Consider the following 13,134-nt stretch of genomic DNA (forward strand, 5'->3'; position numbering starts at 1 on the left):
CTTTTTTGTCCACAGCTCTGCTTTTGTTTTGCTCTGCCAATTGCTTCATTTACCATATAAAATAAAAGCGCGCCAACTCTCTCGCTCGAGAGTGTGCAGCTTTTTTCCTTTGTGCAATAATTCCTTTGGCCAACCTTTGCTTTTCAGCCCTTGATAACAGTTTTCTTTTGTTTTTCTCGCTTCTCATCCTCCGTTTTTCCTCCTACGGATCTTCACGACTAAATCGTGGCATGCATTCCTAATATTAATCGAGAGCTTTGCATTCGGATAGCGCGGGAAATTTTGGTGTTTTGGTTTGGGTAACCGCTGTGCTCACGTTGTGCTCTTTCGGCAAAGATGCCAAATAAGGGCACGCTTTGGAGAGCCCACGGTCAAATTTCGGCGGTTTCATCTTGGTTGCTACGAAAAAATATGGAATTGAATACGGTTTCTGATAAAGTATTACGCGGTTTTTACGGTTGAGATGCGTTTATTTCGCTTCAGAAACTATGGTATTTGATCTCATGTAAAGAGGTAAGTTTTTATTCAATGTTTTTTTGTAGAAACCTTTTAATAATGACGCGATAAAACTTCAATACTAATGTTTTGCTTTTTACAAACGACCTATGTAACCTCTCTCTGTTGAAACCATAAAACAAACAACTAGACTTGATTTCATTAAAGGCAGCAGTTTGAGATGGACTTATGTACAAATAACAAATTAGAAATACAATGACAAAAATCAAAAATATATAAAGTTATTTTTTAAGTTTAACACAGTCAGAACTCAGAAGTAAATAAAATATAAGCTTAACAATGGGAAACAGAATAAATATACACAGTTCTCTTTCATCTTATATCAAAGCATCCATTTTCCATTCTTTTAACAGAGCTTTTGCATGCTTAATTTGCTTCATCAGCTCTGTTGCTTCTGGATCACTTTTTATATCTTCAGGCAATGCTAAGGTGCAATTGTGAGCCACAAAGAATTCCCTTTCCCACTCATCAAATCTTTTCTTTAATTTTCTGTGTTCACCTAAAACTTTTGATTGCACTAAAGCAAGTTTATCGCGGTAGTCATTGGCTGCCTCTTTGTCGTTTGGTTTGCTTTTGTGGCGTCTTCTGGCTTGATCTACGTTCTTAACCTCTTGCGTGGTCCCAAGTACAACTGCCACCGCTTTACAAAGTTTTGTCTGAAGTGGTGCAGCTTCTTTCTGTTGATTCTCCTGTGTTACAAAAGAAAAAAACACATAGTCACTTGCATAGCCCGTAAATCATAATTTGTTTATGTTTAAGTTCACAGATCAACAGTGATCATTACAGTTTATGGCATTATTTTCGGAGATGCTTTCTTGCTCTCTCGTCATTTTCAGCTACACAAAATTTTATAAAATATTATTTTGTAAAACATTGTAGCCAACAGTTTAAAACTATTGTTACTGGGATTTTCTTGTTGCATGACTGTTTTTGCTGTTGGTTTCACATTTGATTCTGAAAATGTATTGTCTTACATTTATTAATTGTTCTTGTTGCTTTGGAGTTGAATCGTCCCTTTTCTTTGGACAATCAGATGAACCACCTGATATGACATTGGTGTCAATTGTTCGAAGAGCTCTGTATTCCTTCCCTGCAAAAATAAGGAGTTCAATGTGTTTTAGTAAGGAAAAGTTAAAAAGTCATTCTATAGCCAAACATAAGTTTAGTAATAACAGTGCAACTCTCTAAAGTAGATGTTATTTTCAAGTTAATATGTGAGTTATCATTCCCAGGCTCTAATTTCAAGTAAGCACCCTTCATACCCATTGTTTCTGTAACAGAACAGTTAATTCCAATCATGATGTTTTTGTTTTACATGTAGTTCTAAAAGTGGCCCTACTAATGTTTAAAACATTAGAGGGGAGGGTACATCTGTAAGTTGACAACTTTAAAATTACTAATTAAGAATATAATTTAGCAAGAGTCTTTGACTTAAGGCCACAAAAAAATAGCTTACATGTACCTAAGGTTATGGCTTCATCCAGATGATTTGTGGCTAAGCTTGCTTCTGGTAAGGCATCGTCTTCAAAGTCAATGGTCTGATCTCCTCCAATTAGCCTCAAGTCCACCACTAAGCCCACAGGGTTGTCTTCTTCCATGTCATCTTCCACTGCATCGCAAGGGCCTATCAGTGTTGATTGCTCGCCATTATCTTCCAATAACATGTCTTCAGCTTCAGCTTGATCTGGAGGTTTATGCAAAGCAATTAATTCATCGAACAATGGACCAGTCAAATAGTCCGTGTAGATTCGCCTTACATTGCCCTCTTCATCTTCGTCACGAACCAGGTATGTTGGAATTATCACTTCCTCCTGTAGGCATTGTTGCCAACATCCCATCAAGTGCTGCTCCTCATTCTTAAAGTTACTTGACCTGAAGTGGTGCAGTGTGGGGCCCTCACCACGGAACTCGTCTTCACCACAGGCATCAAAGAATTCAACAAAGTCCTCATCTTGAGTCCACCACACACCCTCTCCTGGCAACAAAAAATCACTTATCCTTTCCAAATGTGCCTGCCATGAACTTGAATATTTCTTGATGATGGCCTTTGGAATTTTTGTGTTTCTCTGTGGTGGAAGTGAATGCGCCAAACGTGAAACTTGTGACTGCTGCTTTTCAACACAGTTCATTGACCTTCCTAACTTTTCTTCAGCTTGCAAACGAATGAATATGTTGCTTATGATGTGGGCAGGGCGATAGCAGGATGTTGTGTTAGTGATTGACTTGACTGTGTTGAATGTTCTCTCTTCTTCCTCTGCATTTGAAGTGCGTCCTGATACAAGTCGTAATTGAAGTGGTGCATGGGCTGTTAAGTCATGTAAGTACGTGCCATAAAACTTCCGTACAGTCTTTTTCTTAAGCTTAAAGCCAACAATCTCTCGGCACAGTGTGTGGTGATACCAGCTGGAATTGTGGTAGCGGAGTATCAGTCTTGGAGATCTGCATTTATCTTCCTTGTAAAGGATGTCTTGCATATCAACCAGTGTGTCAAGCAGGCTTTGTACCCTCTGGCTAGCTGTTCCCCGTACATACAAAGATGTTGTTATCAGAGAGCAGCGGAAATCAACAGCTCTTTTTGTTTCTTTTTTGCCAGTTGTTAGGCTTACTGCTTCCTCTAGCTTCTGTTTACATTTTTCATCCTGGATGTGTGATGGTAGCTCCGTGAGTAAGTTGTCGATGTGATGTGCAATGTCATGCATTGGTTCACATGAGAGTATTTCATAACTTCCCAGATTTAAAGATTCTAGTGAACTACTTGGGCTGTTGAAGAGGAGAGCTGGCACTCGGCTTACACCATGGAGATTTTCATCCAAGAGATCTTGTAATTCCTTTTTGTTGTTTCCCTCAAATATTCCCCTCCCTCCTAGTTCTAATTCTAGCTCTTCTCTTGCTAATGCATTGAATGGTTTAGGCTTTTGAAGGAGAGAGTTTCTCTTTCCTATAGCTCCTTGCATTACTATCTTTTGCCGGTCTTCTAAAGAAACTGCTTCGCAGCGGAAGCAGTAGTCAAGCTCACACACTCTGAGTGCATGTGCTCCACATCCAGAACAGTAGTAGTGGCCTCCTTTTTGTTGTCCACTCTCAAATTCACGTGAGGGAGAGTCCCCATGAAAGAATCTCATGATGTCCTTAATTTCAACCCCATCTTTGGTTTTTAGATTTCTTTGAAGGTGCTGGAGACAACAAAGGCGTGTTTCCACATACGCAAGCTGCTCAACATCACAGCTCCTACACCTTGCAACGATGTAAACATGGGGCTTTTCTACTTCTGTCTGGATGTTCAGTACCTTTCCTGAAGCTGCTTTGTACTCATCATCTGACATGTAGATGGCAGGGTCATAGAGGCAGTTGACTGTGAATATGATGTGGCCAGTATTTGCAAGTGTTGAGTGGTCATGCCATATTTGGAGGTGTCTTGTGGTGGATATTTTCTGCAATTTCTTCCTCATTTTCGTGAGTCCATCATCTGGGTTGTATTCATTTAGTCTCGTTAGTTGGGTAATGACATCCTCTCTAGACATTTCTGAGTAGTACTCATCAGGCTTAACTTTCATGAACTTTTCATGCACTTCCAGTGTTTTCCTTCTTATTTCTTCAAGAGGCTGTTTTCTTCCTTGAACAGTGAAAGTTGTTGTGTGAATCTTGCCATCTGCATCAATGATCAGCTTTTCATACTAAAATAAGAAAAATAGTAGTATCCGTATGGTTAATAAAGCAGAACACCACAACAACTCAACCATAGTGCTAACATAACACCTTATTGCATTGCATGACTGCCTTGTTCTTTATTTACACAAATTATGCACTCTATCAGAATATTTGTTTTTACTAAAGCCAATCTCATTTTATTTTAAGAAGTACTACAAGAAACTCCATTGATTGTCGGACATTTTTTTGCAGAGTATTATTGTGAAGTTCTACTTGACAAGACTTCAATCACTGTAGACCTTGAGCCAGATTTGAGAGCTTATCCCTCTCAAAGGTAATGACATATGTATTTGCATTTATTTTTGTCCACGAGTGGAATTTATTATTTTATTTATTCCTTCATTCCACTGTGTGGTCATTACTAGGGACAGTAATGTGATGATTTATTTATCAATGACTTATCTTTTCGAAGAAATGAAATGAATTTAATCTTATTCATTCACATGCTCACCTCTCTAGGAACTATGAGCTCTCCAACTGTGAATTCCCCTTGTTGAATTTTGAGCTTGAGCTTTTGCTTTAAGCTGTCATTGGTTTCTGGTGTGGGGAGGGAAATTTCACCACCAAGTCCTTTCAGCTTCTTTCTTCGTGGTTGTCGCTCATTTTCTGAGGGACGGTTAAACCGGTGCAGGTTGACACCCTGAGAAATGAGCCATTCCTGAGCGATTTGGCCACCATTTTTAGCAATCTGCCCCTTCTTGTTTTTGATTTGATATCTTCTTGCTAGCTCAGACCAGTTGACCTTCGTTTCATCTCCATATCCTTCCACTTCATTCTTTAAGCCATCCTTGTCCCATGTCATTGCCTCAAAATTACCAGCATGACGTTTCCTTTTAACGACAGGTGTTTCATCAAGCTCTGAACTTGTCTCCTTTCTTTTCATTGCAGCGTGCTTTCCTTCAAATGACGAATCAAGACGCTCTCGTTGCCTTGCAGCATATGATTGTCGCCCACCAAGACACCTGAAAGATCAATGACAGATTTTACTTTTAACTTTAGAATTATGTTCATGTGCATTTCCCTGTTCTTGTTGAAGTCAGTGCCCATTCAGGGCACGTATCATATTCATGTCGCAATTTGCATATAGTGTGAGTGTTAATAACTATTCTTTTGTAATTCAAGAAAGGCGCACAGAAGCATACAGTGATAGTGATTGACAGGTGATACACGTAGACCTAAGAATGATGGCAAAAATAAAGATTTTTTCTCCATGTTAGAATGCTAATTATTGGCTTCATATATTTATCAATTTTACTTCCCCCTCCCCTCGCCTAAACCTGATAATTACCTCAAGAGGGAAGTCTTCTCCCATTCGTCTTCCACTTTCTGTTTGAAACTTCTGTAAGAAGCTCTCCTTTCTCTCTTGGCTTCTGTTGGACTCTTCCTCTTTTGAAGCTGGAGCTCTGGGATTTTGGTTAACACCTCGCCAAATGATGTACTACACGCTTTCTGGAAGGTAGCATCTATTTTATCATACAGAGCCCTCGCAATTTGTTTGGCTTCCCCTGCCTTGCATGGCTTGATCTTAGCCTCTTTGCCAGCAATAAAAAATGGATTCTTCTTTGCCATTCCCACAAACTGATTTGACTTCACGGGGAGTAATGCCTGAATTTGAGGATAGCGATGATAGCACCCTTTGCAGTTTGCAAACGAATGCTCAGATTTTAACGTGGGCGCCATTTTTTCCCAGTTTTGAATAGTGAATGTTTCTAAGTACTTTTCCTTCTCGTCCTTTTTTCTTGGGTTCCAGCTGCTAAACAAATCTCGGAGAGCTGGTATTTTCTTCTGAAATTTCAAAAAGTCAATGGCAAATGCCTCTGATCTCTCCTTGAAAACTTCGTTGTACCTCTTGAAGCACTCCTGCATTGACCGCGCTCTGAATTTCGCTGTTCCCTCTCCATTTTCCCGGCGAAATGTTTTCGATGCCTCTCTCGCTATTTCTAAAGCAGCCACTCGGGCAAAGCCGCAACTTGTTGGGCAAATAAGGGTAGCAACCATTTTGACTTTGAAGGAAAATCGTTTGCTAAGCCAATTCGTACTAAGTACTGCGTTTGAAGTTGGCGCTCTTTTAACTGAGCGGTACATTATATGCCCACATAAATTATGAAAAGATCCTAGATCAGATTTCGATGGTTTATTATTTCACCATTAGAGAGGTTTAGAGAAAAAATACATTTGACATCGGCAAACTGAATGCAGCTTAATGTCATTATACCTTTATTTGACTCCGAGCAATGTCTGAAACAGCCACAAATACTGTTAGTTGTTCACGTTACTTAAAGAAATTGTTTTTAAAATACCCCAAAAACTACACCTCGTAAATTTAGACCCTACTTTGGTAAAAATAGTACGTTTCTTCCGTTGATTTCTTCAAAAGAAGTAGCATCTCTCCTTCGTCCGCCATCTTGCTTGCCTTCCAAATTGCCATAGCAACAGAGACATCCGCTGTTTCTAAAACCCGTAGGTTCACAAAAAAAATGGCGCCCAAAAACAAACCGAAGTACGACTCGCGAACCTCTGCTGCAGGAGCATTTTATTCGCACCTTAGCTGCGTGTTTGTCACAGAATATTTACATGGAACCTCAGTCAACATGTTGTTGACTGGAAAGGCTGCATTGAAGCACTAGATAAAAATCAGTTAGGAAGAGATTTTCCACCTTCTATCAGAAAGTGCCTAAATTTCTTGTAGCACACTAAACCGAAAGCTTAGACTTCCTTGCCAGTAAGTTTAAGACTTCTCATCCCATCAACTACTCTCCTCAAGCGTTTGGCATCTTGAGGCAAGCACAAAGTGCTCTTGCAAGGCAAGCATATTAAATTGGCGGGAAAATATACGTTAAAGTGTCACGTGACAGTTCTCTACTGACAGTTTGTGTTGGAAAAAAAAGGAAAAAAAATATCTAAGTATTTAAGCCCACCATGAGCCATATACACCCATTTTTAATTTTTAAATAATTTTTTTTATTATTTTATCCATTTTCAACCCTGACCCAGGCCTTAACGTAGCTGAGCTCCCTTCCCTATCCTCGTTCCCTTGATGAGAGTGGACTATACATAAAAGGGACTGGTTGGATTTGTCGGCTCTTGTTCTCACATAATTCGGACTTAACGTTCTTCTCTTAACGTACTGTAGCTGCAGTCAGTAACATCAAGACTGACAGACTTACAAATCAAGATTGCGTGATCCCACCAGTCGATAGAACACTCATCAAACTTGAGATCTCCTGGCATCTTCAACTCTATCACGTGACTGGGTCCCGCTAGTGACCAGGCCAACAAGTAGACTATGTACAGCGCCATAATGGGAGCAAGGCGCTGGAGAAGATGGCGGTCAGTGAGTTTGATCTTCTGAGCAGATTTCACGCGGAAAATCACGGAAATCCTACAAAAGAAAATCAGTGATTATTCAGTTAGCTTACGTTTTAACAAAACAATATTGCAGGATACACCTTCTTGCGACAATAAGTTTCTTGACTCTTTGAGCCTGTGCTTGACAAATGACAGGAGTCCATTAGGAAATGAGGATGACTAACAATGGCAAAGATGGAAATAGATTCAAATAAACGAAAAAAAGTAAACGTTACTTTTAAGACTTCAGCCCAGACTTGCAAAAAGGAAACAATAAACTTAAAGTTATTATAACACGGGACTCCGTTAAAACATTGAGTTAACGAGCCCTGTACTTGTCATAGCTTTTTATAAATAGCAGTCATGCAACCTCTGACGGAAAGCCCCCCAAAAGAAACTAAGCTTGACTTCCATGTCTCGCTACCCATGTTTTCGCCTGTCACGCAATCTCAAAGAAACTCACCTCCACGTTTTTAGGAGAAGAGAGGTGAAACCAAGCCCAAATCCAATATGGCGAAACCACAGCCGAACGATACATAATGAGTTCTGCGGCTCGGGGTACTCCACAAGAATCTACATTGAAAAAAATAGTAAGGTTATTCTAATTAAGGAGAATTTCTACTGTAGTTAAACCTCAGGGATGAAAATCAACAAGACTGGCGAATGCAAAATACCTGACAGTCAACTCAACCCACATTTTACGGTAAACGTTAACCGAGGAACTATAACCATACGCATCTGTATTAGTGTTTCTGTTTAAAAAAACACGTGACTGAACTTACCTCACAGTACTGCAAGATACATCCCGCTAATATGATGATAAGAAAATGAGGACTTGCTGTCTTCACCACCTGTTAGCACGAGGAAAACACGTGGTCTTATCACTCGGTTGTTACGCAGTGTTAACTACTAAGTAGGGGATCTGGCCACCGAACCACCGTACGTATGATAGTATAGGTTATTGAAATATTCAAGTCTGCATATATTCAGTCAAACCACACACGGTAAAGTTTTTACATGTAACAGAATGGGTGCACTGGATTCCCTATGTGTTCTTCAAACTCGTCGCCAAAGCCCGCAAGATCATGAGCTCTGGCCATACCCAATTTTTCCACAAATCTGATTGGCTGGTAAGGCAAAATAAAAGGCGTAAGTTCAGAAAATTCGTGACTTGCTGGAAGTCGTGAACTTGGTGCTGAGCAAATAGATTGGGGAGTAGCTCTCGCAAGATCTCACATGAATGGCTCGCTGCCATTCGAGAGAACAATAGAACAAACAACAGGAACAATGTCTTTAGCCCCCAAAACAATAGCAACTGCTACACTAGAGGACCTGTGGGATTACAAGCCTACGAGGGCTGCTACACTACTGACCAAAGAATAGCAGGCAGTGGGGTCGAGATTGTCTTATGAAGCCTGACTCTCTCACCTTCAAATCTCGAAAGTAGACAATAAATACAATTATCCCAATGGCAGCTAGAATGGTGACAACAGTCAACCCCATCAGCGCTTTCCTTAGCGGCCAGCTCAACGTCACAATACACGGCGAATCATCCACGCACTTGTCACAACCAGGCTGGCACTGGATGCATTGATAGGAATCTGGGTTCGAGTGATAGCTGTTACTCTGGTCAGCGGCCGCCGCCTCGATGACGGAGCCGTTGAAATATTTATCATGAGTTGTGACGTTGGGAAAGAAGTAGCCAGGCTTACAGGCGCACCTGTACGAACCTGCTCTAAAACCCAGTCCACTCACAAACTCGCACTGCAATAAAATAAAACAATATCCCGTTGATAAGACATACCAGTTAAAGCGTAAGTTTATTTCGTTTTAGCATGACTTACAAAGCACAGAAAAAATTCTTGCACAAAAAAAGGTGAAGGAAAAAATAACACGTACAACAAGCCCAAGAAACAAAAAAAACTAAAAGTAAATAAAAAACCTTGCACACAACTAAAAGACAGAAAAAAGTTCGAGCTCAGAAAATTTGCCAAATTTCCCGTCCCTAAGTAAACCATGCACTTATCTGGTCAAAACGTTGACAAAACGAAACTGGCTGTCGTTTAAGGGATTTGTAACCCTGTCCGTTTCTTCCCCATCCTGGATCTTACCTGCGTGGTTTCATTTTTACAGCGATGAGTGCCGGCGAAAATTTCGAACTGGAACTGGCCCCCAGATTCCTTGTCACATTGGTTTATGTCCACATTCGTGAGTGCAATGTCAATTGTGGTCATGCCCCTGAAAAAAGAAAATAAAAAAGACAAACGAACTCGTAAGAATGTCTGCAAACGAATGCAGTGTTTTTTCTCAGTGTTTGCGTGACGGTCACACACCGCCTTGTCGTTCGTAACACGTGTTAGTATTTTCCAATCTGAACTATCCTTGTTCCTATTCGGTTTATTACCTTTGAAGTTTGTCTACCTCAGTTAACTTTATTCGAGTTTCGAGTAAAGATATCTTAGTCCGGGTGGGGGGGGGGGGGGGGGCGGGAGTGGTGGGGTCTCTTATACGAGAGGGGCGGGGATGCTCGTCGTCTCGCTTAGGGGTGTAAATGTCGGATTTTTGGTCTCACTTAGGGTGTTCTGGGCAAAACGCCATTATTTTTTGCCGTCAAAGACTCGTTTAGGGTTGCACAAGAAAAATCTACAGAAAACAAATCCTATTTTTTTAGTATTTTGAAGCAGCTTGAGTCAAGCCCAGATTGTTCTCTTTCAGGGGTTCTTTTTAAAACGTGGGACGAGCATCCCAGCCCCTTCAAATTGGAGTCTCCCCGGGATTTAAGTACATTTCGAAAAATGCTTTAATGAAACGCAGCTAGCTAGACGCAGACCTGTGTGTCTATTCATTAACAAATCAAATTCTTATAACTGGTTCAATATGGAATGTGTAAAAACCAGTTTGGAGAATTCATGTTAAAACCAGGATGAAATACATATCATATAGCTTCTTTTCTTGTTCTAATAATTCCTTTTCTGAGTAGGTTGAGGGCCCCAACAGGTTTTTCGGGATCTGGGATTTTCAGTGTGCTTATTTAAAGGCCGGGATCTAGGATTTTGGAGGAAAACGGAAGCGAGATTCGGGATGCTCTAGTATGAAGTAAAAAGGGTTAGATTATTACTGGCAAAAACCAACAACAGTATTTTAGACGTGCATAATTAATCCAGGAAATCTCTAAATAAAGCAAATTTTGGAAACGTCCCAATTACAATTTCAATTAATAATTTGATAATTTTAAACAGCCGCAAAGCTGCGGAATTTCGTGTCAACTTACATGAAGGAGATTGGTCCATTCTTGTCCCAGTTGCCCAGTATAGGAGAGGTGTAAGTGATGACCCATGCTCTGACCGCGGTACATTCATAATAGGGCCGACTCCACAAGCCGTCAATGGACTCCACAAACTCATGCGTCAGTTTCAGTGGCTGTGGTGCATAAGAGCCATTTCTCCGTGGATAAAAGTAAGTTGTCCGTATCGGGAAAGGTCGGTCGTGAGATTTATTCCGCATCAGTCTAACAAACGCCTCGTGAAGATAGCTCCAGGACGCAGACAAATCTGTTACTTTAATAAACGAGTCGTTTGAGTTCCGGTACGCATACGGCGCATAAAATGAATTGTTTACAAAGCTGTTGTTGTCGAAAATGATCGCTGATCCCACTATAAGTGGGTCGTTTTCTAGATTGTTTCTGACGATAGCGTAAAGGACTTCTTCGTGCGACTTCAACACCGGTTCCCCGGAAATATTCCACGCCTTCGCGGAGCCGGTCGGAAGCAAATCGGAGATTAAATTAGCTGTTCGGATGGCGAGGTTTGCTTGGGCTGTGTAAACGCTGTTTTCGTATTTAAAGAACAGAAGTTTCAAGCTTCTCTCCGCCAGCATGGTTTTGCAGTCCACAGTGCCATTGTGTACTTCTTCGATAGCTTTCAATGCCTGTCGCGCCGTCATCGTGAAAACCCCTGCACGATCGTCTACCACAGGTGGACGGTCCGGATTCTTGACAGATGGATCGCTTGTAAAATGCAACTCATTCCCTACCGCACTTCCATGAACACGCGGAAATACGACAAGCGTACAAACCAAAACGAAGAGCATGGTTATGCAGTGATATATGCTGCGTTTAGCGTGAGGAAGTGTTTTGTTTCTGTATACTAAAGCACATACGCCTCTAGGCAAAATGCTAATCTACTGTGCGAACTTAAACAGTACGTCGAGGTGCTAATGGAATTTACACTGGAAAAATAATACCTTTTCAATGCGAGCGACGGAACAGAAGGAGTCCAAAACAAACAGCGAGCCCGAATGTACACGGCGGTTGACAGATTAACCCAGGATACTTGTGTAGTTAATTACAAATCGCATTGTCATCAAATAAAATTAATCCAAGCGCATGATGCACGCCATTGTACCCTGGACGGGTTAAAATTTGTCTTGGGCGTAAGCAATAAACCAGAGTAAACAAACGGGAGAAGGTTTTGCAAAAAGTCTTTTGAAATTTATATGGTTGTTTTTAATAACAAAATAAGCGCATTGCAAACTGTTCTAATTAGAAACAGTCATAAATGTGTCAACTTTGGTTAAAAGCGGGTTACTTTTTGACCAGGTCATTTGATGTGAGGACGACAATCCTGTAATACTATGCCCGTTTACAAAGCCAACGCACTGTATCTGTTTGACAGCGTATGTTACAAAATCTGAATGTCATTGTGACGGGAAAATAGAGAAGTATATCATAATGAAACAGACAAAATTAAAAACAGAAATTGACACTTGCAGTCAAACCTGATTGTTTGATCAGGATTAACTCACTTCCCACTGTTAAATTTAAAACTGAATTATTGAAAATGCTTTTATTCTAGCACGGAATCAATAAAACGAACTAAATGAATTGTGGCAGATTCTAATAAGAGGCCTATGGAAATTTAAACATCGAGATATAAGAGGAGATTGCATGTGCTTTTGGTTGACAGCATTGCAATAAAAGGCGAATAAAAAAAAACGTATTTATGCAAATAGTGGAGGCATATGCCAATTTGTTTCAGGCACGGGCGTAGATGCAGTTTATTATATCTAAACGTTATTCAAGACAGTTCAATGAAAAAAAAAGGAAAAGAGTTACTTAGTACTTGACTCTTCCACAGGGTAGTACACTCCCCACGGAAACATTTCATTGTGGGGTGTTTGGTGCAGGGGGAAAAGGAGGGGGGGAAGTATTGCCAATATTTTGTACCTAAACAAGTACAGTCGACTCCCGATAACTCAAACCTTCAAGGGAAATCGAAAAAGGTTCGTGTTATCGGGAGTTCGAGTTATCGGAAGTTGAGAACAAATGACAGAGAATAAGGAATGCGCACTAACGCTTCTCAACTAACCTCATACTATTGATTATCCTTGAAAGTTTTCTAAGGTTGGAAAGAATCGGTATCAACCGCCACTACCGTGTTTCACTCCTCCTTTGCGGGGAGGAGTGAACCATAATTGCCCTTAAAAACGACTGCGCGGGAGGGCACGAATTCCCCAGAAGATACTGGCGAAAATTTGTGACCCCCACCTGACAAAATTCATTCG

At 40.6% G+C, this 13,134-nt stretch overlaps 3 protein-coding genes across 3 annotated transcripts in view; all 3 read right to left on the bottom strand.

Annotated features, from left to right (window-relative positions):
- Window positions 1-12,699, bottom strand: part of LOC144665219 (putative G-protein coupled receptor CG31760) — a 33,350-nt gene extending 20,651 nt beyond the window's left edge. The window contains exons 1-6 of the mRNA XM_078526412.1: window positions 10,844-12,699; window positions 9,684-9,810; window positions 9,001-9,336; window positions 8,355-8,423; window positions 8,036-8,145; window positions 7,392-7,606 (exon numbers count right to left, since the gene is read on the bottom strand). Of these exons, the coding sequence (XP_078382538.1) occupies window positions 7,392-7,606; window positions 8,036-8,145; window positions 8,355-8,423; window positions 9,001-9,336; window positions 9,684-9,810; window positions 10,844-11,661 (1,675 nt within the window). The 5' untranslated portion in view covers window positions 11,662-12,699. The remainder of the gene's footprint in view (window positions 1-7,391; window positions 7,607-8,035; window positions 8,146-8,354; window positions 8,424-9,000; window positions 9,337-9,683; window positions 9,811-10,843) is intronic.
- Window positions 524-5,254, bottom strand: LOC144665520 (uncharacterized). Its single transcript, XM_078526749.1, has 4 exons — window positions 4,676-5,254; window positions 1,979-4,190; window positions 1,491-1,606; window positions 524-1,205 (listed from the first exon to the last, which is right to left on the bottom strand). The coding sequence occupies exons 1-4, from the start codon at window positions 5,105-5,107 to the stop codon at window positions 834-836; spliced, it is 3,132 nt and encodes a 1,043-aa protein (XP_078382875.1). The 5' UTR covers window positions 5,108-5,254; the 3' UTR covers window positions 524-833.
- LOC144665519 (uncharacterized) lies at window positions 5,253-6,316 on the bottom strand. The gene has a single exon (XM_078526748.1). It carries the CDS (start codon window positions 6,307-6,309, stop codon window positions 5,509-5,511), a length of 801 nt encoding a protein of 266 aa, XP_078382874.1. The 5' UTR covers window positions 6,310-6,316; the 3' UTR covers window positions 5,253-5,508.
- Window positions 12,700-13,134: the final 435 nt, after the last annotated feature.

This window comes from Oculina patagonica, chromosome 9 (assembly GCF_052425735.1).
Source record: "Oculina patagonica isolate OP01 chromosome 9, crgOcupat, whole genome shotgun sequence".
In the NCBI taxonomy this organism is placed as follows: Eukaryota; Metazoa; Cnidaria; class Anthozoa; order Scleractinia; family Oculinidae; genus Oculina; species Oculina patagonica.